General features: G+C 38.6%; 1 protein-coding gene across 1 annotated transcript in view; it reads right to left on the bottom strand.

Annotated features, from left to right (window-relative positions):
- Positions 1-23,924, bottom strand: part of TNIP3 (TNFAIP3 interacting protein 3) — a 114,908-nt gene that overhangs the window by 23,324 nt on the left and 67,660 nt on the right. The window contains exons 7-11 of the mRNA XM_040238373.1: positions 10,892-10,978; positions 7,444-7,521; positions 5,694-5,759; positions 4,054-4,185; positions 170-298 (exon numbers count right to left, since the gene is read on the bottom strand). Coding sequence (XP_040094307.1) covers positions 170-298; positions 4,054-4,185; positions 5,694-5,759; positions 7,444-7,521; positions 10,892-10,978 — 492 coding nt within the window. The remainder of the gene's footprint in view (positions 1-169; positions 299-4,053; positions 4,186-5,693; positions 5,760-7,443; positions 7,522-10,891; positions 10,979-23,924) is intronic.

Here is a 23,924-nt window from a genome sequence, read left to right as displayed (position 1 = left end):
TGAACGAGGAATATAGGAGAGATTTATAATACAGAGCCCTTTTGTGCAAGCCCCCCAAGCCTGTGAGCTGCATTGCAGCGTGAGTGGATTTTGCTGAGTTTCAGCTCAGAATGTACTCTTCATACAGAAACCTCACATTTGACCTCTCCAACTTCACCTGGCTTGATACCTTATTGAGGCGTTTTATTTCACATTCATAATGTTGCTTCTTGTGGTTCATGAGAGCATTTTTTTCCTTCAAAAGGTTATTCTCTATCTTCAATTCATGTAATTCTCCATTTAGGCTCTCCTTTTCCTTCTGAAATAGAAAGCAAGAAAACAAATTCCAAATCAATAAAATTCAGATGAGATGATTTTTCAGGACTACTACTGAAATTAAAACAAAACAAAACAAAACAAAACCTACTAGATTTTTTACTTAACATCCCACTCGAGTAATAGTCTCTGGGTGGGCTTCCCTCATGGTTCATCTATAAAGAACCTGCCTGTCAATGCAGGTGAGGCGGGTTTGATCCCTGGATCAGGAAGATCCACTAGAGAAGGAAATGGCAACCCACTTCAGTATTCTTGCCTGGAAATCCCATGGACAGAGGAGCCTGGCAGGATACAGTCCATGGGATCTTAAAAGGGTCGGATGTGACTTAGCAACTAAACAACAACTCTGGGTGGAAGTCAGGATTAGGGTAGAAGAAATCTTTATGTTATCCTTACTGCTACTAAGTTTTGTGACCCCAGAACAAGATGTCAAAATCCCCACTCCTAACTTTTAAGGATCAAATGAGTCTGCAGAATAAGCTATTCCCTATGCACTGTTTTAACGTGGTGACAAAAGCCTGATTCACTAAAGAATAATTGAAAGTTCTAAAATGCACAAAGTGTCACTGCAACAGAAAATACCAATATCTCAAAGCCCTGCTTCATTCTGACCTGGAGAGAGACAGAAGAGGATAAAGGATAAAACCTCAGGCAATAAGACCCTACCCCACATATAATTACTCAGAGTGCTGTATTTTTGTGATGATTATTTTTAAAATGTAGAGATGGGCCTGTCCAACTGCCATCACTCCTCCACTTTTCAGATCACCTTCAAGCAATCCAGTGTTTTAAGTACCTAAAGCAAAGCTGGTGGCTTAGACACAGGTTCTGGATTCAAACAACAGCTGTCTCCTATCTCTTAATTTTATATTCTGGGCAGTAAACATTTTGTCAAGTGACCTGGATTCTCAATGAGAAGAAAAATTTAACCTAGTAAAATAAATATTCTGGAGTTTAGGTAAATCTATATGTTAAAGTATATTGTTTTAATAGCTATTATTTCCCAAAACAATGATTTAAGAAATCAACTTTAGGTGAGTTGCTTTCTTTAAAAGTGAAAATATTTCTATTTGCCTTTGTTTAACCAGAATAGATCTATATGTACACCGAGAAAATTCACCAACTTTTTCTAATTTAGCATAGCTTAAGAGAAAATTATTTCAACTAGAAAATGATCCAAATGGCATAGGGAAAAAAATAACCATGATTCCTGTGTTGGGTATAGATGGAACAGAAAGGAACTTTTACATGGCAGAAAGGGAACTGATAAACTTTGCTTTCTTTGGACACTGCCAAAGATATCCTTAGCAAGGTGGGAAATCTGAACAGATGGTGTCATGTACTAATTTGTGAAACTGCTTTAAGACTGGTACATGTTGTAAAACACAACCACTTCATCACAATATCAGTCACAAGACTTCACCTGAGAAAATTAGCATTATTCTTCTTTTTCCTGTCTGAAAAAATGAGAGACCATTAGAGCTCAAGGGCCTCTGCCCTTTTCCTACAATATCCATGAAGTCCCATCAGTTCAGTGAAATTTAGTTGCTCAGTCATGTCTAACTCTTTGCGACCCCATGGACTGCAGCACATCAGGCCTCCCTGTCCATCATCAACTCCCAGAGCTTGCCCAAATTCACGTCCATTGAGTCGGTGATGGTCCATCCAACCATCTTATCCTCTGTGGTCCCCTTCTCCTTCTGCCTTCAATTTTTCCCAGCATCAGGGTCTATTCAAATGAGTCAGTTCTTCGCATCAAGTGGCCAAAGTATTGGCGTTTCAGCTTCAGTATCAGTCCTTCCAATGAATATTCAGGACTAATTTCCTTTGGGATTGACTGGTTGGGTCTCCCTGCAGTCCAAGGGACTCTCAAGAGTCTTCTCCAACACTACAGTTCAAAAGCTTCAATTCTTTGATGCTCAGCTTTCTTTATAGTCCTACTCTCACATACATACATTACTACTGGAAAAACTTTGAATAGACTGACCTTTGTCAGCAAAGTAATGTCTCTGCTTTTTTAAAAATTTAATTTATTTTTATTGAAGGATAATTGCTTTACAGAATTTTGCTGTTTTCTGTCAAACCTCAACATTAATCAGAGGGGTGGGATGGGGAGGGAGATGTATGCTGTCTAGGTTGGTCGTAGCTTTTCTTCCAAGGAGCAAGTGTCTTTTAATTTCATGGCTGCAGTCACCATCTGCAGTGATTTTGGAGTCCCCCAAAATAAAATCTCTCACTGTTTCCTTTGTTTCCACCATCTATTTGCCATGAAGTGACAGACTGGATGCCATGATCTTAGTTTTCTGAATGTTGAGTTTAAATCCAAATTTTTCACTCTCCTCTTTCACTTTCATCAAGAGGCTCTTTAGTTCTTCTTTGCTTTCTGCCATAAGGGTGGTGTCATCTGTGTATCTGAAGTTATTGATATTTCTCCCAGCAATCCTGGTTCCAGCTTGTGCTTCATCCAGCCTGGTATGTTGTATGATGTACTCTGTGTGTAAGTTAAATAAGCAGCCTGTCAGCCTTGAAGTACTCCTTTCTCAATTTGGAACCAGTCTGTTGTTCCATGTCCAGTTCGAACTGATGCTTCTTGACCTGCATACAGGTTTCTCAGGAGGCAGATCAGGTGGTCTGGTATTTTCATCTCTTGAAGAATTTTCTACAGTTTGTTGTGATCCACACAGTCAAAAGCTTCAGCATAGTCAATAAAGCAGAAATAGATGTTTTTCTGGGACTCTCTTGCTTTTTTGATGACCCAGCGGATGTTGGCCATTTGATCTCTGGTTCCTCTGCCTTTTCTAAAACCAGCTTGAACATCTGAAAGTTCACAGTTACGTATTGCTGAAGCCTGGCTTGGAGAATTTTAAGCATTACTTTACTAGCGTGTGAGATGAGTGAATTGTGCGGTAGTCTGAGCATTCTTTGGCATTGCCTTTCTTTGGGACTGGAATGAAAACTGACCTTTTCCAGTCCTGTGGCCACTGCTGAGTTTTCCAAATTTGCTAGCTTATTGAGTGCAGCACTTTCACAGCATCATCTTTTAGGATTTGAAACAGCTCAACTGGAATTCCATCATCTTTACTAGCTTTGTTCATAGTCCCATAACTGTAAAGTCCCATAACTAAAAGTAAAACCAGGAGTCCACATTAAGAAAACGCATCATCTCAATGCCACTTTCTAGTTCTCAGGAGGATTAAAGGACCCTTCCAATCTGGAGACTGGGTTCAAGTTTCATTTTCCCATGTGCTACCTATAGATATTGACAAGCCGTCTAAACTCTACACCTCAGCCTTCTCATCTCTAAAATGACAAAGGTAAGATTTTCCTCACAGATGGGCAGAGAACGTTAAATGAGATGAGGAGGGTGAGACACTTTTCAAAATGTTATCTTTTTAGGGTGACAAAAGTCATACTTATTTGTAAAACTTCTTGTAAGCTGAAAAGCAGCTGTACAAAGATCTGTCATATTATCGACAATAGCAGTAAAAATAAATCAGTATGAGTAAAAGCAAAAAAGCAAAATGAATTTTTTCCTAGGCTGCAATGCCCTAGAAAAACACCCCTAAATCTGTGGCTTGGTTCTCCCTGCAGATGGAGCCTACCGAACGGAAAAGGAGGAAGCGAATAGGGAGCCTCCTGCCTTCTGATTCTAGAGACCTGGCCCCTGGTTTGGGCCCTTGCGTAACATGTACACCCGGGCCCATCGCGGGCAGGGATTCGATCCCGAGCCCCTCCCACCTCCGCAAGCCGCAGCGGCTCACTGGTCCAGCAGCGCGGCGGGCAGCTCTCCCTCGGGCTCGGCAGCCGCTCCGTCTCCAGTGTTCCCAGGAATCTTTCTGCGGAATCCAGTTTCGATTTCAGCTCTGCGACCTGCAGGAGTGGTTCACAGACAGCTGCAGACACCTAGTCCGAAGCCCACCAACCCCTGTATTTTTCCCAACCTAACACCCGGGGACAGATCTGGCTCACTCCTGGGCATCCCCTAGGGAGGGGCTCTTCTTCCCACTGTCCCAAACCAAGATCAGGTCTTTTTGTGTGTGTGTGTGTGTGTGTGTGTGTACAGCCAGTTTAATGACTGATGAACCCATACAGATGCCAGTTGGGCATGGTGGCAGCTGCTTCTTCTACAAGAGAAAAAAGCAAACACCAAAACAGCTTGTAGGCTCCTTTCTCCAGACCACACCCCTTTGGAGGGAATAAACTCTTAGACCTTACGGGAGCCATGGAGGCTTGTCATTCTATTTTCAACTGGCAAGGTGTGCCTTGCCTGATCTGAAGAGGGCAGCGAAGGATGGAAATCAGTGAATATGCTTACATTGCAGAAAAACAGATAAGGCCTTTACTCCTCAATAACCTGCAGCACTTGACCTGCTGTGCAGTGCATGCTAAGCCTCTTGACCTGCTATTAAATTCCAAATTAGTTGTCTGGGTGACAGAGGTCCAGGGAGAGAAGCCTCAGGAACAAGCACTTCATCAAAAGATGGGGAGTGTGACCATTTTAACCCTGGGTCTTCACGCAGCTGCAAGCCCTTTGGGAAGATAACTGTTTTCTCTGGGATCATGTGATTTAAAATTTGGAGACTCAAAAGATGCCCCTCTGAATATTAATATATAAAGTGGCTTGGCCATGGCCTGATGTAGTGAAAACTATCCTGCTTTTTCTAAATGTAATACTTTGAGTATCAAAATGGGGAAGAAAAGAGCAATTCTGCTGTATTTCTCACTTGTGGTCAAATTTCTTAATTTTAAATTATTTAGGGAGTTTACTTTTTCTTCTCTCTCTTTTGAAACACGAAATGATTTTAAATAATAAATTGACTTTTCCTCTTTAAATATATTTTTTTCCAAAAAGAAAAAAGATTACTTCTCACCAAAACAAAAGTTTCTTGTCAAACATGCTTCAGAGAGAAGAGGGTTTGCCCCATTTTCCCTCACTCACTGTTAGCATTCTTTCCTTATCTGTGGGCAACAGCTTATGCTATAAAGAATTAGAGAACCAGCCTTGTATAAAACAGTATGAACTTTAAGCCATCTCTCACCTCACATATAACTTTGTGCTTTTATGGCTCCTAGTAACACAGCCAGGATGCTCTGTGAGCTATGATAAATGTGCATAAGAACCTAGAGATATTGCTGGAGGCTACTTTTAGTATCTTTATTTTTACATTCTCAAGACAATTCACTGACACCTTTGCTTCCTTCATTAATCTTCAGTACCGTGAGGCCAGTAATACACTCAGCACCCTCCCCCTTATCATTTTTCAACAGATGGCTGGCTATTCACAAATTTCCTGTAGTTGAAATCAATGAAAATCTTCACATACTTGGCTCACTCAGATTATTGATTTAAAGCAAATACCAAACAGAGAGGTATTTACCTTTCTTTCATATAACTCTTTCATGCTTCTAAATTGCTGATCCCATTGCTGGTTAACTTCCAGGAGCTGAAATTATTAGAATTTGGTAAATCAACAAAGGACTCTGCCCAGTTGGAAATTCAGTCAAAATAAAATCACTTTTTGAGGTAAGATTTTGGAAGTCATTGGTGAAGACAGTATTCTTTCCACCAAGGTCTGGTAGATCTGGGATGAGTTAACACATTCACCTTTCATAATTGGCTCACATATGAAAAACTAGTACATCTTAGGTATGTCTTGACTAGTCAGCTGAACAATTTATTAGAAACTTTTAACTTTGCATACTTATCTGAATTTTCATCTTCTTTGTTCAATCCAACTAGAACCTGATACAAATTGCATTAATGGTTTTCTGTAATATTTATTCATATTTGAAGTATTTTTTCAAAATTTTCCATATTTTTCTATGTGCTTATCTTGACTATTATAATGTAATATTTCATATAGCTTTTAAAGGCAGAATTTATATTAAAAATTCCAAGTCTCATTAACTGATAATTATTTGCTTGCAATAATGTGTCTTTTAAAAAAAATAGTACATGATTTGTATAATATACTCAACTAATAGATAATATCACTTTTTTGAAAGCTTAGATCATTTGAGGAATAATAGTTTTGTCATAAGACAATTTTAGAAGCAATTTAGGCTGCAAACAATTTGAAACTTTGTTTCAAACTTCAAAACTATGTGTTAAATAGATGAAAGGAAAAACACTATGACCTCTTTTTAGTTTTCTAGTCAGGAAGTCTGTAGCTTTCCACATTAAAAGAAATTCCAACAGCTATAAATATAGGACAGACATGGAGAAGATAGATATAATGACTAAAAAGGTAACAAAACTTTCTCTTAGTTACAAAACAAAATATCTAATACAGAGAGGCAGTAGCTAGGTAACTCTGATGCTAGAAATAGATATGACTTTTTAGTATAAGACTATATAATATTATTTTATAAAGACCCCCGAGCTGCTGTCATTTTAGGGACTAACATTTCTGTGCTCTGGTAACATTACTTTGCTGAAGTTCAGTACTTCCCCAGAAGAGCACACTATTTTGCGCAGTATCGAAGAAGGGTGGAGGATGTGGAAGAAGACAGAAAGGCTGTAATGTAGAAAATGACTTAGAAAAGGAAGTGCCAGATTGACAACGTGGTGCCAGAACTGTTAGTTTTGTACCTCTTCCTTTGTCAAGGAGAATAAAGAAGTTCTAACATTCATTACACTCAGAAAAACAGAACTCAAAAGAATATCCATTACATACCCAATGACGTTTTAAAACAAACTTCTTTTGTGATAATGCTCCTTAACCCCTCTTGGTCAGATGCCAACTCAGGATGTCATAGTACCCAAGTCAACTATACAATAAAGCCTTTGACAATTTGAGTTTCAAGGTGTGTCAAATTGCAGAGCATTAACAGCCCAGATGATAAACTCACCTGGCCCAGGTGGAAGAAACATCTAATTAAAAAATAATTAAATTATAATGATTGAATTCATGGGTTTGTCATTTTTATTCATTTGCACAAGCATTGAGAGACTGAATGAGAGACGTGTAGTTGACTAAGAAAGAAGCATTTGCTCTCAGTACAATGCAGTCTGTTACCCTGAAGATACGTACTGCAACCAGCAACAAAAACAAAAGGCACTAGGTGCCTCTTATTCTCAGCATTAATCCATGGCCCATGTTGCTCCAACTAATATTGCAAAATTACCTCTTTTCTCTGCTTTTCCAGACATCTTATCTTTTGTTCAAGAGAATTTAAGTTCTTTCTTCTTGACGATTGAGCACACTTAAAAAAAAAAAAAAGAGCAAAGCAGAATAGTCTATCAAATAAACAGGAGAAATGCTGCCTTTCACAAGTTCTCATGTTGTAATTTATAAAAATTTTGCTAAAATATTATCTCCTTCATAGAGAACTATTGATGAAAAAAGCTTTATATTTTAGAAACTCTTTTATATGAATTAACTGCCTTGACAATTATTGAATAAATTACAAATGCATCTATATAAGAGGTAAGCAAGAAATTAGAATTTTATGAATTTGGATTTTAATCATTTTTCCCCCCAAAAAATGAAAATACAGAATATAATGTATATAGAAATCAGGTAAGTTTCATAGATATATGTTAGGTATGTACCTGGTAAAATTTTAAAAAAGAATTCATGTATGTAGACATGCCCATGATTTGGAGTGGCCCTAAAAGTCAGAGGAATGATAGAACCAAGAAAAGGAGACTAACACAGTATGTTACATGGAGACAAACTGATTCTGAAGCAACAATAATACATTAACTACTTCAGTGACCATCATATGATTATCTTAGAGAGGTGAGCATAGGTTATCTCATGTTGTGTAATTTAAACCAACCCAATTTTAACCAGCCCTATGTGTAAAGCCGCTAAGTGACAAATCTAGATTAATAATAAATCATTGGCATGGTGAAAAATTAATCACTTTTTTATTTTTAAGAAAATATTATTCATTTAAAGAAAGCATAAAAATTCTGGAAACTGCCTACCATCTGTCTAAAGCGATCTCCAGCAAAGTTCACAAAAGTACTGTTTTCTCTTTTCTAACTCAATAGTCTTAAAACCATTGCATGGCTGAATCATAAAGTAATACAATGAATTGGATGATGAGGGTAGCCTGGAAATCTGCCATTTAGTCTCAGGCTCAATAATTATTGTGGACCAAGAAATTGCTTAAGGGTATTCATGAACAATAAGAAATATTTTCAAAACATGTTGGCCTTTGCCAGAAACGTTACAAGAAATGTTGTTTTGTAATCTTCATGGAATTTCAAGGACTTTTTTCATTAGAAATGATTTATAAAATTATTTTTCTATCTTTGCTAGCTTTTGTCTCAGTGCTTTAGGGTTCCATGGTGTTTTACACCTCTCTAGACGCTGTTCTTAGTTTTCTTAGTTACTTCCTATTCAGACACACGTGTAACTAAGACTGCATTTAAACAGAGGCATTCTTCTGTAGGTCGACAAACATGAGGATGATTATACCTGCTTCTTAACCTCAAACTGGTTTGACCCAGTGCCAGAAGTGATATCAGTTTCCAGGGGAGAAGTATGTTGGGTCCTGCAATTGAGATTTCTGGTTTTTAGGAAGACTTCTAAGGGACAGAACTTACTCTGGATCAGAACAGACTAAAAATTAGTCATAGCTGATTTGGAAAATGCTGTGAAGCAACCCTACTTAGTGTGTGCTGGGCTCAGCAAAGCAGAGATGCCGAAAGACTGGATTCTAGACGAGCGGTTCTCTCACCACTAGGATGCATTCACCTGGGGGCTTGCTAAACATAGGGCACCCAGAACACCGATCAGATTTTCTGAAAGGGAGCTATAGCACTCTATCTTCTTTTTAATAGACTTTACTTTTTAGAGCAGTTTTAGGTTCACAGCAAAACTGAGTGGGGAGTAGAGAGATTTCCCATAGAGCTATTGCCCCAACACATGGGTAGCTTTCCCCATTGTCAGCATCCTCTACCAGAGTGGTGTTTGTTAACAGATGAGCCTGCACTGACACAGCATTATCACCCAAATCCACAGTTTACATTATGATGCCCTCTTGCTGTTGTGCATTCTGTGGCTGTAGATGAATATGTAATGACATGTATCTATCATTATAAGATCCTGTAGAATGTCTTATAGAACTGTCTTAAAATTCTCTCTGCTCCACCTATTCATCCCACCTCTATTTTTAATAAATACCACTGATTTTCATGACTCATATTAAAGTTCAAGGGTCCTCCATTTCACACCATGGTTTAGAACTTGAATTTGGGGTCCTCAAAAAGTCTGTTTTCTATTTACGACAAAGACAAAAAAAAAAATTCTGTGACTAAGAGATATTTGTATAACCCTGCCTTCTGCTTCCCTGGTGGCTCAGAGGTTAAAGCATCTGCCTCCAAGGCGGGAGACCTGGGTTCAATCCCTGGGTCGGGAAGATCCCCTGGAGAAGGAAATGGCAACCTACTCCAGTATTCTTGCCTGGGAAATCCCATGGACGGAGGAGCCTGGTAGGCTACAGTCCATGGGGTCACAAAGAGTTGGACATGACTTAGCGACTTCACCTTTCTGAGAATTTAGATTGAGAGTAATCAGATTGCATTTTTTCCATATACAATTTTCTCTGAAAAAATTATGAAGTATTTTGACACTTGATTTTCTTTTAAAAGTTATTTTTAAATAATTCTTTATCAAATTTTTATAAAATGATTTAGTAAATATATTAAATCTGCAAGATAGATAAAGCACAGCAATAGGTATGACTTACAAGTCATAAATATATCACTAAGAATTTCTGTGGAGATTAATCAACATTTTACCATCATTCATCTGACATAGATGTGTATTAAAATGAAACAAAACAGTCAAATACAAAGTTTTGGAGAAACTTTTCACTTGTTTTTGCTGTGCTTCTTATTTGCTAATGAAGGCATAGAAAGATTTTTAGGTCACTGGTCCTTCTAAGGGCTCATTTAAAGAAAAATTACTCCCAATAAAATGTAATCTATGTGCAAATTATTCAGACCTTGCTTTCTCATTTACCCTAATGCCCAGATCAGCTTTTAAGAGATTCAAGTTCTGGGACTGCTAAATTAAAACCTGAATGGCCGAAAGAGTCTGTGTCCTATTATATCTTAGTTATCATTAAAAAATACTTCAAGAAAACACTTTCAATTAGTATCTGTTGCAGTAAACAGTAACAGAGCAAAGAATGTGATATTAATTGCATGTATATAAGTATTTTACCACAGGTACTCTATTGCTGTAATAGATTTTATTTCTAAGCACACCAATATAATATTCTCTTAAATTTTACATTAAACCAAATTTCTTTTTAAGTCAAGAGCAAAATGTGAAACATAGAATTGGAAAGCTGAAAGGATAGGCTTTTATTTCTCACTTTGTAAAAAAAAAAAAAAGAAAGAAAGAAATGTAGCTCAGAGGTGTCAAAGAAAATGCAACCAGTCACCTAGATATTTTTTCTTTATTGAATAGCATTGTTGAAATATGTAGAGCGTATCTTAGCTAAGGAAAGCAAACTAGACATTTCTATTCTTATTAGTCATTGCATAATTAGCCATTAGCGATACAGTTGATGCTACATATGGTCAATTCATCTCCCAGAAATGTGTTCTTACCTCTGCATGATCCGTAGAACTTTCTGCACCACTCATTCTAGCTGTGCTCTGTAAGAAATGTGCCACAGAAGCTGTTTTTCCTGGAGGCTTGGAGAGCAGAACGAAAAAAAGAAGAAAATATTGTGTTTTAAAGTGAGAGCAAAATATATGTAATTTAAAAAATACTACAAAAATAGTTAACTTGTGACAGAAAACAACAGTAACAATTTTTCACTGAAAATGTACAGAAGTGCCTCTGTATGTGAATTACACAGAATAACGGCTAAAAGCAACTGTGACGATAACTTTTCTCTTCCAGCTAGGGGCTTCCCAGGATGTCTCAAGCTGGCAAGCTGTGAGTAACATACAAGGCAGATCGCCTTGCTATGTGTGTAAATTGCCTTTCTTCCTTTACTGGCAGTTTCTCTCACTGGAGGAGGAAGTTACCAAAGACTAGCCTAGGCACACCAAACCTTTCCTCAGTAGCCGAACTGCCATAACTTCACTGTGTTTCCCAGATCAATTAAGTAACTGTTGACTTTTTGACAACTCGGGGTACTTATTTCCCTAAGGGCCGGATTTTCTGGCAATGTCTTATGAGTATCAGCTTAACTGTGTGAAATTTAATGTCATGCATAATTCTGTAAGAGCTACTAATTCTTATGGAACTAAAACAGAAAATAATTCATTACAAAGTTATTGGGTGTCTCAAGACTCTTTTTTCTGTAGTTGGTCCACATTTTCTTCATAACTCCAGGGAAGTAAAATCTTTTTTTTCACTAACATTCAGCTTTAATGAGTTGGCTTGTAGTTTTTACGGGGCACTGAGGTAATGGAATAATTGATAGGTGGTGCAGATAAAAGCACGGAAAGCAGGTGCTCTCAGCTACACACAGGGGCTGTGACGGAGCGGAAGACGTCATTCTTGACTTGGAGGAAAGGGAAAAAAGGGAGAGGCAGGAATAGAAAGGAAAGCGAAAAGAATTGAGTTACTTAGTTTACAGTTTTCTTTAGACCTCTCTATTCAATATCATGGAGAAGGCAATGGCAGCCCACTCCAGTACTCTTGCCTGGAAAATCCCATGGACAGAGGAGCCTGGTGGGCTGCAGTCCATGGGGTCGAGAAAAGTCGGACACGACTGAGTGACTTCACTTTCACTTTTCACTTTCATGCATTGGAGAAGGAAATGGCAACCCACTCTAGTGTTCTTGCCTGGACAATCCCAGGGACGGGGGAGCCTGGTGGGCTGCCGTCTATGGGGTCACACAGAGTCAGACACGACTGAGGCGTGTCCAGCAGCATTCAATATTAACATATATGTAGGATAAATCCTAAAACTCCTGAAGTTCAAACTCTTTAAAAGGGAATGAATGGGTGGCTAGGATTTGACTCTCCTTTGTCTGCTTTAGCTCTTCATCTTTAGCTCTCCATCTCTGCTTCTTGTGTTCCTGCCACACTGAATTCCCTCTGCTTCCTGAACTGGCCACGCCCCTGATATCTGTGGCTCTCTCCATCTGGAGTGTGTGTGTGTGTGTGTGTGTGTGTGTGTGTGTGTGTGTATACTTTCTCCTGGTTTCTTGGTCTGTTTAGGGGGTACACTTGAGTGAAACAGAATGATATTCCTTAAGGCGATATCCAAAAGTACAAGTGGGAAACAAATTGTTCAGAGTTCTAAAGGTAAAATGAGTCACGTGTGATTTGATTTTAGGGAATATAAGCAGGGGTTTCCTGGAGACTGACACTTCATTAACTGTCAAATCCACTCATCAGGAAAAAAAAAAAAACCAATAACATAAAAATGTGTTATTTTCTCTCCCAACCCCTCCTCCCAAATACACTCATACTCAAAGCATAGTTATATACGGTCAAAGTTCCCTTCAGCCTTATCTGCATTTTTAGTAAGAATAACCCGGTGGATGTGGTGGCGCTGACCTAAAGCAGTGGTTAGAAAGAACACTTGCTTGCCAGGCATTGCTGTCTGTCTGTAGGTCCTGTCTGTATGGGTATCCTGTTGAACATTCGTTGTTGTAGGCTATCAGGGTGTGAGTGATTCTACTGAATGGAAATCTTGTATTTTTGCATTTTTCATTATATTATTTTTTGCCTCTCCTGCCATGCCAGTTTAACAACAAATGGATTTTCTATTAGATTCAGAGAGCCATGTGGTGATTTATGAATAAATAATAACTCTCCTGGAGTGCCCCAAGTTTGGTGGGAGAAAAAAAGGAATGTACATTAGTACAGTCCTAGGAATACTCTGGATATTTTCTGTTATAAATGCTCTCTTCGCCTCACCTCCACTGCCTCACATATGCTGTATACTTGCAGTGTCTGACTTTTAGCCAGACTTTGTTCCCTGAGAAGCCTTAGTAGCTGCAGTAACTTTCAGAGAAATGGACATGTCACTCCATGTTTCTAAAGCAAGTCCGAGGAGTTCTCATTTCTCAAGTGACTAAAATAATATTAATATCTAGAGGAAAATAACAAACATACAGAAATACGGTGAGGTGAAGGACCAAGGAGTTACCAGTCAGTGGTCAGGAACAGTCATTCCAGTTGATGATAACTCCCTCAAAATTAGTCTGAGAGAAATCACATTTCTATAAATGCTTGGAGAGATTCTTTGGTAGGTGAAATAAACATGGATTTTTCTTCAATATCTTTTTAGAATGGGGGTTGAAAAACTTCCTTTGCTTTCTGGATCGATTTGCCTGCATTTTAAGTGAATGTGCTGTCTAAGTGGGCTTCCCAGATAGTACAGTTGGTAAAGAATCCACCTGCAATGCAAGAGACCCCAGTTCAATTCCTAGGTTGGGAAGATTCACTGGAGAAGGGGTAGGCCACCCACTCTAAGCAGCAGTACTTACCTGTTCTAAGCTGTCTAACTAGGAGACAGAGTATCTGGTGGTGACTAAAACATCTGCCCTTAGAAAGCAGTCATCTGGATTCATATTTCAGCTCTACCATTCACTGATTATAAATTTGGGAATGATGCTTAAGGCCCTAAGTCTCAAATCCCACATAGTAAACTAGGGATAGTAAAGGTGTCTTCTTCCTAGGGTTGCTGTTCATAATAACATATATAAGAGCTTAGATATTAATAATAATATGGCCTTAAGGATAGGGCTCATCAGTCATTTATATATCACTTACAAGGCACATGGCACTAAGTGGGTTCCAAAGGAAAAATAAAAGTTCCTACTTTCAATGAAACATATATATATATATATGTATACATATATGAGCATGCTTGTAAAAATTCAGAGAGAGCTCATTCTGAGCTTTCATAGTTATTGCAGGAGTTGGAATTTTTGCTGGGCCTTGAAGGATGGATTGGATGTTCATAGATGGTGAGAACTGAGCTATATTACCATTAAGGGGAGCAACTTAAAGGAAACAGAGATGGACAAGCCTCCTAAGTATGAAGGATTCTTACAAGCACAGTGTAACTAGAGAGGGGCTCATGTGCTCTGCCTAAAGTTGATTTGGATCAAATTGCAAAAAGCTTTTAATTTTAGACTAAGAAATTTTAACTTTATTACATAGACCATGGGGCACCACTGAAGACCTCTGAGCAAAGGAATTACATAATCAAAGTGGCTTTTTAGTAAAAATAAAGCTGGATATGCACATTATGTATTAAATGGGTTAGACTGACAACTCTAATACCACTTAATAGATATTATCAAAAGTAATATCCTAAATATTTAACAATTCATGGTAATCAAACTACTTAATAATCAGTTCATCTGGGGCATGTAGAATGAACCGCAGCTCTGAACTCCAAACACCTATATTAATTGCCTGCTCATCATCCTTTTTTGGATGTTTAATAGATACCTCCTTCGTCACTTGTATGAAAGCTATTTCCTTATTTTCTCCCACAAAACTTGTCTTCCCCATCACAATCAGTGACAACTTTCATGCCCTTGACTAAGAATCTTGGAGTCATCCTCGAGGTATCTTTTTCCTCACAGCTTTACCCAATTCATCTGGATATTTTTTCGGATCTCTGAAAATACATCCAGAAAGGAAAGCAACACGTTGCCACAAAAGCCAAGAGTCTTCCCAGTTTAAGGAAAGAATGAAATAAACATGCCTTTTTATAAATTTTCAAAATGGAAATGTCAATAATTGCTTTCTGATTTTGTCCACATGAAAATTCTTAAAAGAGCATCAAGTAGTGACTGATACCTGTCCCTGCATCAAGCCTAGTCCCCCTGTACTAGCTACATGACCTGCGTCACTGCAGTAACCTAACAGCTTCCTTGCTTCCACTCTTGCTCCTTTCCCATCTTTTCTCAGTCCAGTAGCCACTGCAAGTCTTTAAAATATGTCCTTTCATGTCACTCCTCTGCTCAGGACCTTTCAGTGGCTTCCTGTTTCACTCAGAGTGAAAGCAGAACACTCTATCGTTACAGTGGCCCTCGAGGCCCTCCCTGCACTTGCCTGTGAACCCTTGACCTCTTTCTCAGTATCCTCCTGTTTGTTTACTCCACCCCGTCCTGGCCACACTGCTGGTCCATGAACCTGTCATGTACACACCCTGTTCTGTCTGCTCAGAACTGTCTTTCTCTTAGATAACCGCATGGCTCATCCCCTCCCCTTCAATGAGTAATTACTTCAATGTCATCTCTTCATTGAGATCTTACCTGGCCTCCTATTTAAAATTGCTCTCCATCTCAGCCCTTTCTTGCTATATTTTTTCCATAGCACTGTAGGTCATACCCTATATGTTGTTATTGTCTGTGTTTATTCCATATTTCTTAAACCTAAAATAGTGCCAACTATTTTAGTACCTGTGTAAGTCCAAGCAATGCTCAGACACATGTAAAGCCTTCTCCCCATCCCAAACTAAATCTGCAATGTTGATGAAGTGGGTACCTACTCAAGAGTTTAAAAAAGATCTCAGGATCAGGAACATCAACTTCTTGGCATCTAAACTAGTAAATGACCTCTGTTTCATCCCCCAGACATGGGCTTGGACTAGATGAGTCCCCTGAGAGGCATGTCCCAAATTCCACATCCTCTTGGGGGATACAGGCTTGTTTCTCTCCAGCTTGGAGTTTAAAGCCCTTCTTCCATGCAGTCCATACATCTCTATTTCCACTGCACACTTCTAGTTTTTAGTGCATCTCAAGTTACATCATCGGGCAAATTGGACTTTGCCAACTATTCTCTAGTCTTTATGAAACTGAAGACTTTATGAAGCTTCCAGTCTAAAGGTTTCTCAACATTGCCCAAAGCAGTAACCCATCTGATCCAGTCTGACCACCAGCCCCTTTGAAGGCTTCTCTGGTTTGCCAGAGGAGTTAGTTACCTCCTCCTTTGTGATCCCAGGTTGCTGTGTGAGGCATCAATTTCTGCACTTATCATAAAACCGTCATTTTATGTACCTTTCTCTCTCAAGGCTGTAAGCTTCTTGAAGGTAGAGTCAATATCATTTTAGCCTTGGGAACTAACATAGTATCTTTAGAGCACAGGCTAGTGACATACACATTTTTAAAATATCTGTTTATGTATAAATCTTTATTTAGTAGGAAATCATAGAATACTGCTACTTCTTAAAACACAGTCCAGAGGAGAAAGACCACAGGGATAAACAAAGATATATATTTTGTCTCCAAATAAGAAAGGATCAAGAAGGAGTATCTACCCATTTTTAAAAAGCTGTTCTGTTTGAATACATTTTATTTTTATTCATTTTATAAGTAAATATTTCACCTTTATTTTGTTTAAATGATCAATATTAACTTTTCTCCATACAAACCCCTTTAATTTTTTTCTCCTAATCATAGTTAATATTTAATAGATACATAATATCAATGATTATACATGCTATGAGGGATATTTTAAAAGGTATAAGTGTGGTTTTCAATAATATTTCCTACATTTGTATAGTGCTTTATTATATAAGTTAATGTCCTGAAATATTAACTGGTGATTCCCCCAAACGTACATGGTTCTTTGTTTCATGTAACTAATCCTTTTTTGCTCAGTGAGAAATACCTTTTGTCTCAGGGCTGAACAAGTTTGTCACTGAATGCAAAAGGAAAAACTGTCCCTATTCAGCCTTTGGATTTCAAAACAGACTCTTCAACAGAGGCTATCCTGAAAACTGAAGCTTTGAATTGCAAGGCTAGTATTTCTAGCAATATATTTTAAAAAATTTAAGATTAATTCCTTTTGTGTAATTTATTTTGAAATGTCTCAAAAAGCAACATGGATTGATGGACGAAATGAGCAGTAGGTAGATGGATAGATACATGATGTACAAGTAGAGTGAGATTTTTAATGGTGAAATCTATGGGTGTACATCACAAAATCTTTTCAAGTTGGCTATATATTTGAAGTTTTCATAACAAAATGTTTGAGAAAAAACAGAATCAAGGCATAAAATCATATCATAAATGATAAAGAGGGAAGATGAAAAGATGGTATAACCTATTCCTTTACCTCTTCCACACTCCCCACTCCCACCCCCACCCAGGGAATGGTAGATAAAGGTTGATCATAGTAGATAAAGGCCCTGAGGAAGAATGGGGAAAGGATCAGGGAAAACCTGAATGTTGAGCCTCCTCTTGGGGAAACTGAGCCCAACTCTTCTAGGAACTCACCCATCATCTATCGAACTGCCCAGACTGAACATCATAGGGCCAAGAGGCGTTACCCTCTGAGTTAAACCTGGGGAAGGGGCAAGTCTTGAAGAGAATTTCTGCAGAGCCTCAAGGAGCACAGCTGGGACTTTGTCTAGGTAGGGGGGGTCTTTAGACAGACACCTCAACCCCAGAGTGTTGTGAAAACACAGTCAGAAATTTCCTGCATTCCTGAGAATGATATAAAAATGGTTAACTCGGGTTCTGTGGATTTAAGAAGGCTTTGCTGTCAGATTGAGAAAAACGCAGTATTTATCACATGAATCTGGGGACAAGAGATGAGAAGAGGGACCTAGCAGCATCAGTGATTGCCAGTGAAGATGTAAGCCCATGAAAAGACCATAAGGATTAGATTATACTGGTGCTAATGGCCGTGTAAGATGATGGATTATTGCAACTTGATGCTTTCCTCCTAAAGTTGCCCAAACAGCATAAGACAGCCAGATAAATTTTAGTTTTAGATGCAGAGTAGTTTTTTAAAAAGCATTTCCCATGAAATATTTTGTTGTTTTTACTAAATTTAAACTTAACTAAATGTGGTACGATTCATGGGCTCGCAAAGAGTTGCACACGACTGAGCGAATGAACTGAACTGAACTGAGACATCCTATGGGCTTCCCAGGTGGCACTCGTGATAAAGAACCCACCTGTCAACGAAGGAGACGTAAGAGACCTGGGTTTGATGCCTGGGTTGGGAAGCTCCCTTGGAGGAGGGCATGGCAACCCACTTCAGTGTCCTTGTCTAGAGAACCCCAGGGACAGAGGAGAACCCCAGGTGAGCTACCGTCCATGGGGTCGCAGAGAGTTGGACAAGACTGAAACGAATTAGCACGCATGCAGACATTCTATATTTTTATTTACCACACCTGGCAACTCTACTCCAGCCGGATTTCTTCACAAATCTGCTTCCCAGATTGTAGGTGCTGCTAAGGCAAGAAGATGGAGGAGAGAATTCCTGTGTAGGACTGCACTGAAAATAGAAACTGCCTGAGCAAACACCAAAGTGGCTGAGGTTTCCTGCAGTCAACTGGATTAAATTATTTTCCAAAAGGTGGGGTGTGGGGTCCCAGATTGAAACAGAACGGTTTAAAAAATAAAGAAAATTACAATTTTGCACGTGAGTTCTATGGATTGCAATATTTTATCTGCCTCAATTTGAACTTCATAATAGTCCTATAAAGTTGTCAGAAGAGGCATCTTTGATGTTAGTGAAGAGAAGTATTAGTTGCTCAGTCATGTCTGACTCTTTGCGATACCATGGACTAAAGCTCGTCAAGCTCCACTTCCAGGCAAGAATACTGGAGTGGGTTGCCCTTCTCTTCTCCAGGGGATCTTCTCGACCCAGGGATCGAACTTGGGTCTCCTGCACTGCAGGCAGATTCTTTACCATCTGAGACACCAGGGAAACCTGAGCTTCTTTGATGTTAAGAAGGATTAAATTGAAGTTCAGAGATATGACGAGAGGGTGGCTGAACCCATACCAGAACTCAGCCCTGCTGGCTTATTTCCAACAAAGAGCATTTTACCTATGTGAGGAGACATGAATAACATGGCTAAAAAAATCACTGGACAAAACATAATTTGTTTGATGCAGGAGCCTGAGCCAATAAGAAATATAATTCAGAAAACTTTTGAGGGAATTGAGCTTTCTTGTGGGGTATATATAAACCAGATTGACCTTTAAGATCATATCCAAACAAAGTCTTACTAGTTTGTACCACTACTTGCTTAGAAAGTAATTTCTATTGCCAATGAATGGTAGTCAGAAAAGAGAAATTTAGCCTTAGAATATTATAAGCCTGCAATTGAATTTTTAAAAAATGTTCTCTGTTCTGCAAGAACTTTAACCCATGATCACTCAGCATATTTGCAAATCACTTTTTTCTTGTACTTAACATACATGTGTTGACTTCACATGTACTTCATTCATATACTCATTCTTAAATATTTACAGGTTATAGACTGTGAACTGGGTATGTGTTAAGTACTAGATAATCAAAACAGACATGTCTTTCATGTATTTTCTGGTTTTTGAACATAAAATCTGAAGATTAGAGGGACCACTCCATTAATGAGGAAATCCTTTCTGCATCACATCATAATCACCAAGTGATTAGCCTGGAGACCTCAGGTGAAAGATATCACTTTCTTCCTGAGACAATACATTTCAATAAGTCCTGGATTTTGATACTAGTTTTAAATAGCAAAAACCATAGTTACATATAATAATTAAGAAAGGGCATGTACATATGAAGATGATGTAGGAATAATGGGAGACTATGGTGATGACTTCTGGACACATAAGTGATCAGGACTGTTTTGTCTGAAAATGAGCCTGACTCAAAGATGGTCTTTCAATATGATAGCCTGAAACAATTGCAGCTATTTGCTAAGTGATCTTTAGTGATTTAAGGAAAATTTACTTTAAAAAGTAAATCTTCCTCACTGGAGGGGGAATAAAGGAACGCATGATTCTACTTTTTGCTGCTTATCCCAGAATCCCAAGATATTTATACACTTTGTGGGTCAAGTCTCACTCTCCTCACAAGTACAAAAATGGTAAAAGAGTCTTAAGATGCATTTCACCTAGAAGGTAGATATTAGAGTGCTATGAGCCTTTTTCAGTGAGAGCTGAAAATGCCTATTTTGCTGGTACTTGCCCCACACCCATTAAAGAAATTGTTTCTAATCAAACTAGAAATGGGAAGGCTTGCTTGAGGAAAAAAAAAAAAAAAAGGACTTTTGAGGCATTGGATTCCCAAACCCAGGTTAGGTTTGGAAGTCCCTATGAGAGACCCAAATTCTGTCAGAAAGCTGTTGCATTGGCCAAAATGTTAGTTTCCATAAGATCTTGTTAAAACAAAAACAAAAACAAACCCTACACAACCTTTTTGGCCAACCCAATGAGCAGATCTAGAACATAAAGAACACATGATCTGCTAAACAGCTCTTAAACAAATGTGTTTGTTCATGGTAATCTTCCAAGCTGAGAATTTTGCTTCCTTTAGTAGCGTCACAAATTTACAAATTTCTGAATCAAGAGGCTGATGTTATTCTTCCTTTTGCATAACAAGAGAGACATCTTTTTTTTTTTTTCAAATGTGATTGCTGAAGTCATTTAAATCTAGGAGAAGACAATGATTCCAAAGGTGAAGATAATACCTTTAGCTTCGGTAGTCTGTTCAGTGGAAACCCTGAGACTCTGAATTCTTTTTCTTCTCTTTGCAGGCTCCTGGGTACCTTATGTTTTTTTAATGTTAACGTGATAAAGTCTATTCTAATTTCCACCCAGATGTCTCCCTTCCCTTCCAGGCTTGGTGCCCTCCTTTACCAACATGCCCTGGGGTTGTTGCACTCCTCCTGGGGCTGCCAAAGCGGTCTGGGTTGGAGCTTCTAGGATTATTATTTTCACGGAGGCAGAAGGAATCCTTTTGCACCTATCACTCACAACTTCCAAAGAACACCCTGCATCTTCCAGTGCTCTCTAATCCCATCTTTTGAGGAACCTTGGGCAACTCCTCCCAGAGATGGAAGAGAAAACTTTTGAGTAAGAAAGTGTCCTACTCAAAAGTATCTCTTACTTATCAAACAAGAGGAGCCTGAGTTTACTGCCCCATTTCTCCTCTTCTGTAGATAGCCATCTGTGCGACAAATGGATGCCTCTCAAATGGGAGGAGAGCTTTGTCCCTCTTCTTTTACACAAGTTTTAATTCTTGTGTCTTAGAATTTGATCTTAGCTTACAGACTTGTGTCTCTGTTTTCCTGCAGTGTCTGGTGTTATACCTTATTACAAAAATAGAGTTCAAGGTGAACATACACAGGAAGACCTTCTTATCTGGACATATACCTGATATTTATGTATAGTGGAAGCTTTTAAAACCTTCAAAATGAATGGAAGGAGTCATATGTCATATATCAGGCATGGTGATAGCTTGGGAAACACAGCTTGGTCTCTCTGTCCACCAACCTGTTTAGTTTCAAGATTATACTTTTAGAATTATAAAGCTAAAAACTACTAGCTGAATTTAGAGCTAAGAGAAAAAGATACAGAGCTCATTTAAATGACTTCACCCAGGTTGCCTACTGTGAGCTTCAAACACCACAAAGTGCAGCAGCTGAGTTGAGCAGGACCTTCTTGTTGCCTAAGAACTTGCTGTTTTCCTGGCCAGCTATTCAGACATTCCCCAGGGAATAGTAAACATCTGCTCATACAACAATGCAACTTATTTTTCCTAACAGAAAAAAAAAAAAAGATCAAAACATTCCACAGTTACCATGACTCAAAATTAAATAATGGGATTCAAAGAGGAAGCTAGTAATTGTATGAGAAAAAATAAGAAGACTTTGAGGCTCAAGCTAATCTTACTGTCATCATCATCATAAGAATTGTGTTTTACCCCTGTGGTCTTCCCAGGTGGCTCAGTGGTAAAGAATCTGCCTGCAAATATAGGAGAGGCAGGAGATGTGGGTTTGATCCCTGAGTCAGGAAGATGCCCTGGAGGAGGAAATGGCAACCCCTCCAGCATTCTTGACTACAAAATTCCATGGACAGAGGAGCTTGGTGGACCACAGTCCTTGAGGTCACAAACAGCCGGACACCACTAAGCATGTATGTGTGCAAGCAATAAAGCCCTCTACATTTACAAAATGCTTTCACATTTTCACTCACTTTATTCTTATTTCATCCCAGTTTAGAGATGAGAAAAAAAGATTTTGATAATGAAATAGCTTAACTTTTGAAAAAAGGAAACAAGGAAAGGGAAATTAATGATTTTTCCTAACAAATGTTACAGAAAACGTTTGTCAACTCACTGTAGTTTCCAAGAAGTTTTTCCCTCATAATCTTTTAAAGTGTCATAAGTTCATATTGGGACACTTTAAAAGATTATACTCTCTGAGCCATTCAAAGCATTTTACCAAGACTTTTAGCCTTAGGAAGAATGTCTAGAGCTAGAATTTGTCTCCAATTACTGGGAAATCGCTCCTCAACTGGTACCAAAGTTATTAAAAGCCAATTTTTAGTGCTGTGTCTTAGTTAAAATAAGAAAAGCAAAATAGAATCTAAACACATGACAACACTCTTAAGCAAATTAAGTTTTGGTAGATCTTAAAGTTCAAACACTTTTCCTTGCCATCCCAGGTTGAACTCTTGTTTCCAAGCGTTACTGGAATATATTTGTTTGTTCAAGGAAACACCTCAAGTCTCCTATCATTTCCTTTTGTATTTGAAGACACACAATTACAGGGTAATAAATTAAGGTTCATATATTAATTTTGTCACTGTATTAAGACCACGTCTTAGTTTAGTGTAAGTTCCATTCAATGTCCACTTTGGAACTGAGTATTATTCTCACTTAGAAAATGATTTATTCTTTGCCTATGAGATTTTCAATGTCTTCTGTTCACCAACTTTCTACTTTCAACTGTCTCAGAATATTAAAACCCACTTTCATATTAATAGAGTTCCTCGTGTTCATCAATAATGTTTTTCTGTTTCCTCAAAGCAATGAGCTAGTCTTTTCATTTCTATGGACTTCCCTGGTGGCTCAGACGGTAAAGCATCTGCCTACAATGCGGGAGACCCGGGTTCGATCCCTGGGTCGGGAAGATCCCCTGAAGAAGGAAATGGCAACCCACTCCAGTACTCTTACCTGGAAAATCCCATGGACAGAGGAACCTGGTAAGCATGGGGTTGCAAAGAGTGGGACACAACTGAGAGACTTCACTTCACTTCTCATTTTCTCTGTAGTAATTCTCCCTCTTATTTTTGGCCAAGGTACACCATAAAGGAAACACGACATATATCTCAGGACTTCTCATTAAATCATATTTCTTTATGATTAAAAACTCACTTAATATTTTAAAAGATTATGCTCTCTGAACCATTTGAAGCATTTTACCCATCTCGTAAAGTCATAATGAAATACATTCTTCCTGGAAAGGGAGTCTCCCTTACTGTTCTTACGCTTGCTCCATCCAGTGGGAAAATGAGAGACGCCTTCCACAGTTTGTCATTGACCCACCCTCATCTTACTCCAAGAGAATTTTTCTTATACTTTTTTTCAGTTCCATCCATATATCAGTGAGAATGGAAAAATTTTTGTTTATTTTGAATGTAGGATTTCCTTCTGCGGAGTGCTATTGTAAACAGTAGTAATTCAGCAGATTTCAGCTGGAAATTAAGTGTGTTTACTTAAGGAATCACATATTTGAAGATACTTCAGTCGACAATTGAGAAGGAGATGCCAGAAGTCTGGGAGATGAAGAGATTGGGGATTGTTCCTGGGAAACCTTATCCTCAGAGAGAGAGAGGAAAGGCACGGCAGCCTGATGCAAGGGTGATGCCGCACGCCGGAAAGCAGGGGTCGCTCTGACAGCCGGAAAGCAGGGGTCGCTC

Source organism: Oryx dammah, unplaced genomic scaffold, assembly GCF_014754425.2.
Source record: "Oryx dammah isolate SB20612 unplaced genomic scaffold, SCBI_Odam_1.1 HiC_scaffold_3, whole genome shotgun sequence".
NCBI classification, from domain to species: domain Eukaryota; kingdom Metazoa; phylum Chordata; class Mammalia; order Artiodactyla; family Bovidae; genus Oryx; species Oryx dammah.
The sequence above is the reverse complement of the archived record's forward strand: the minus strand, read 5'-3'. Positions and strand labels throughout refer to the sequence as shown.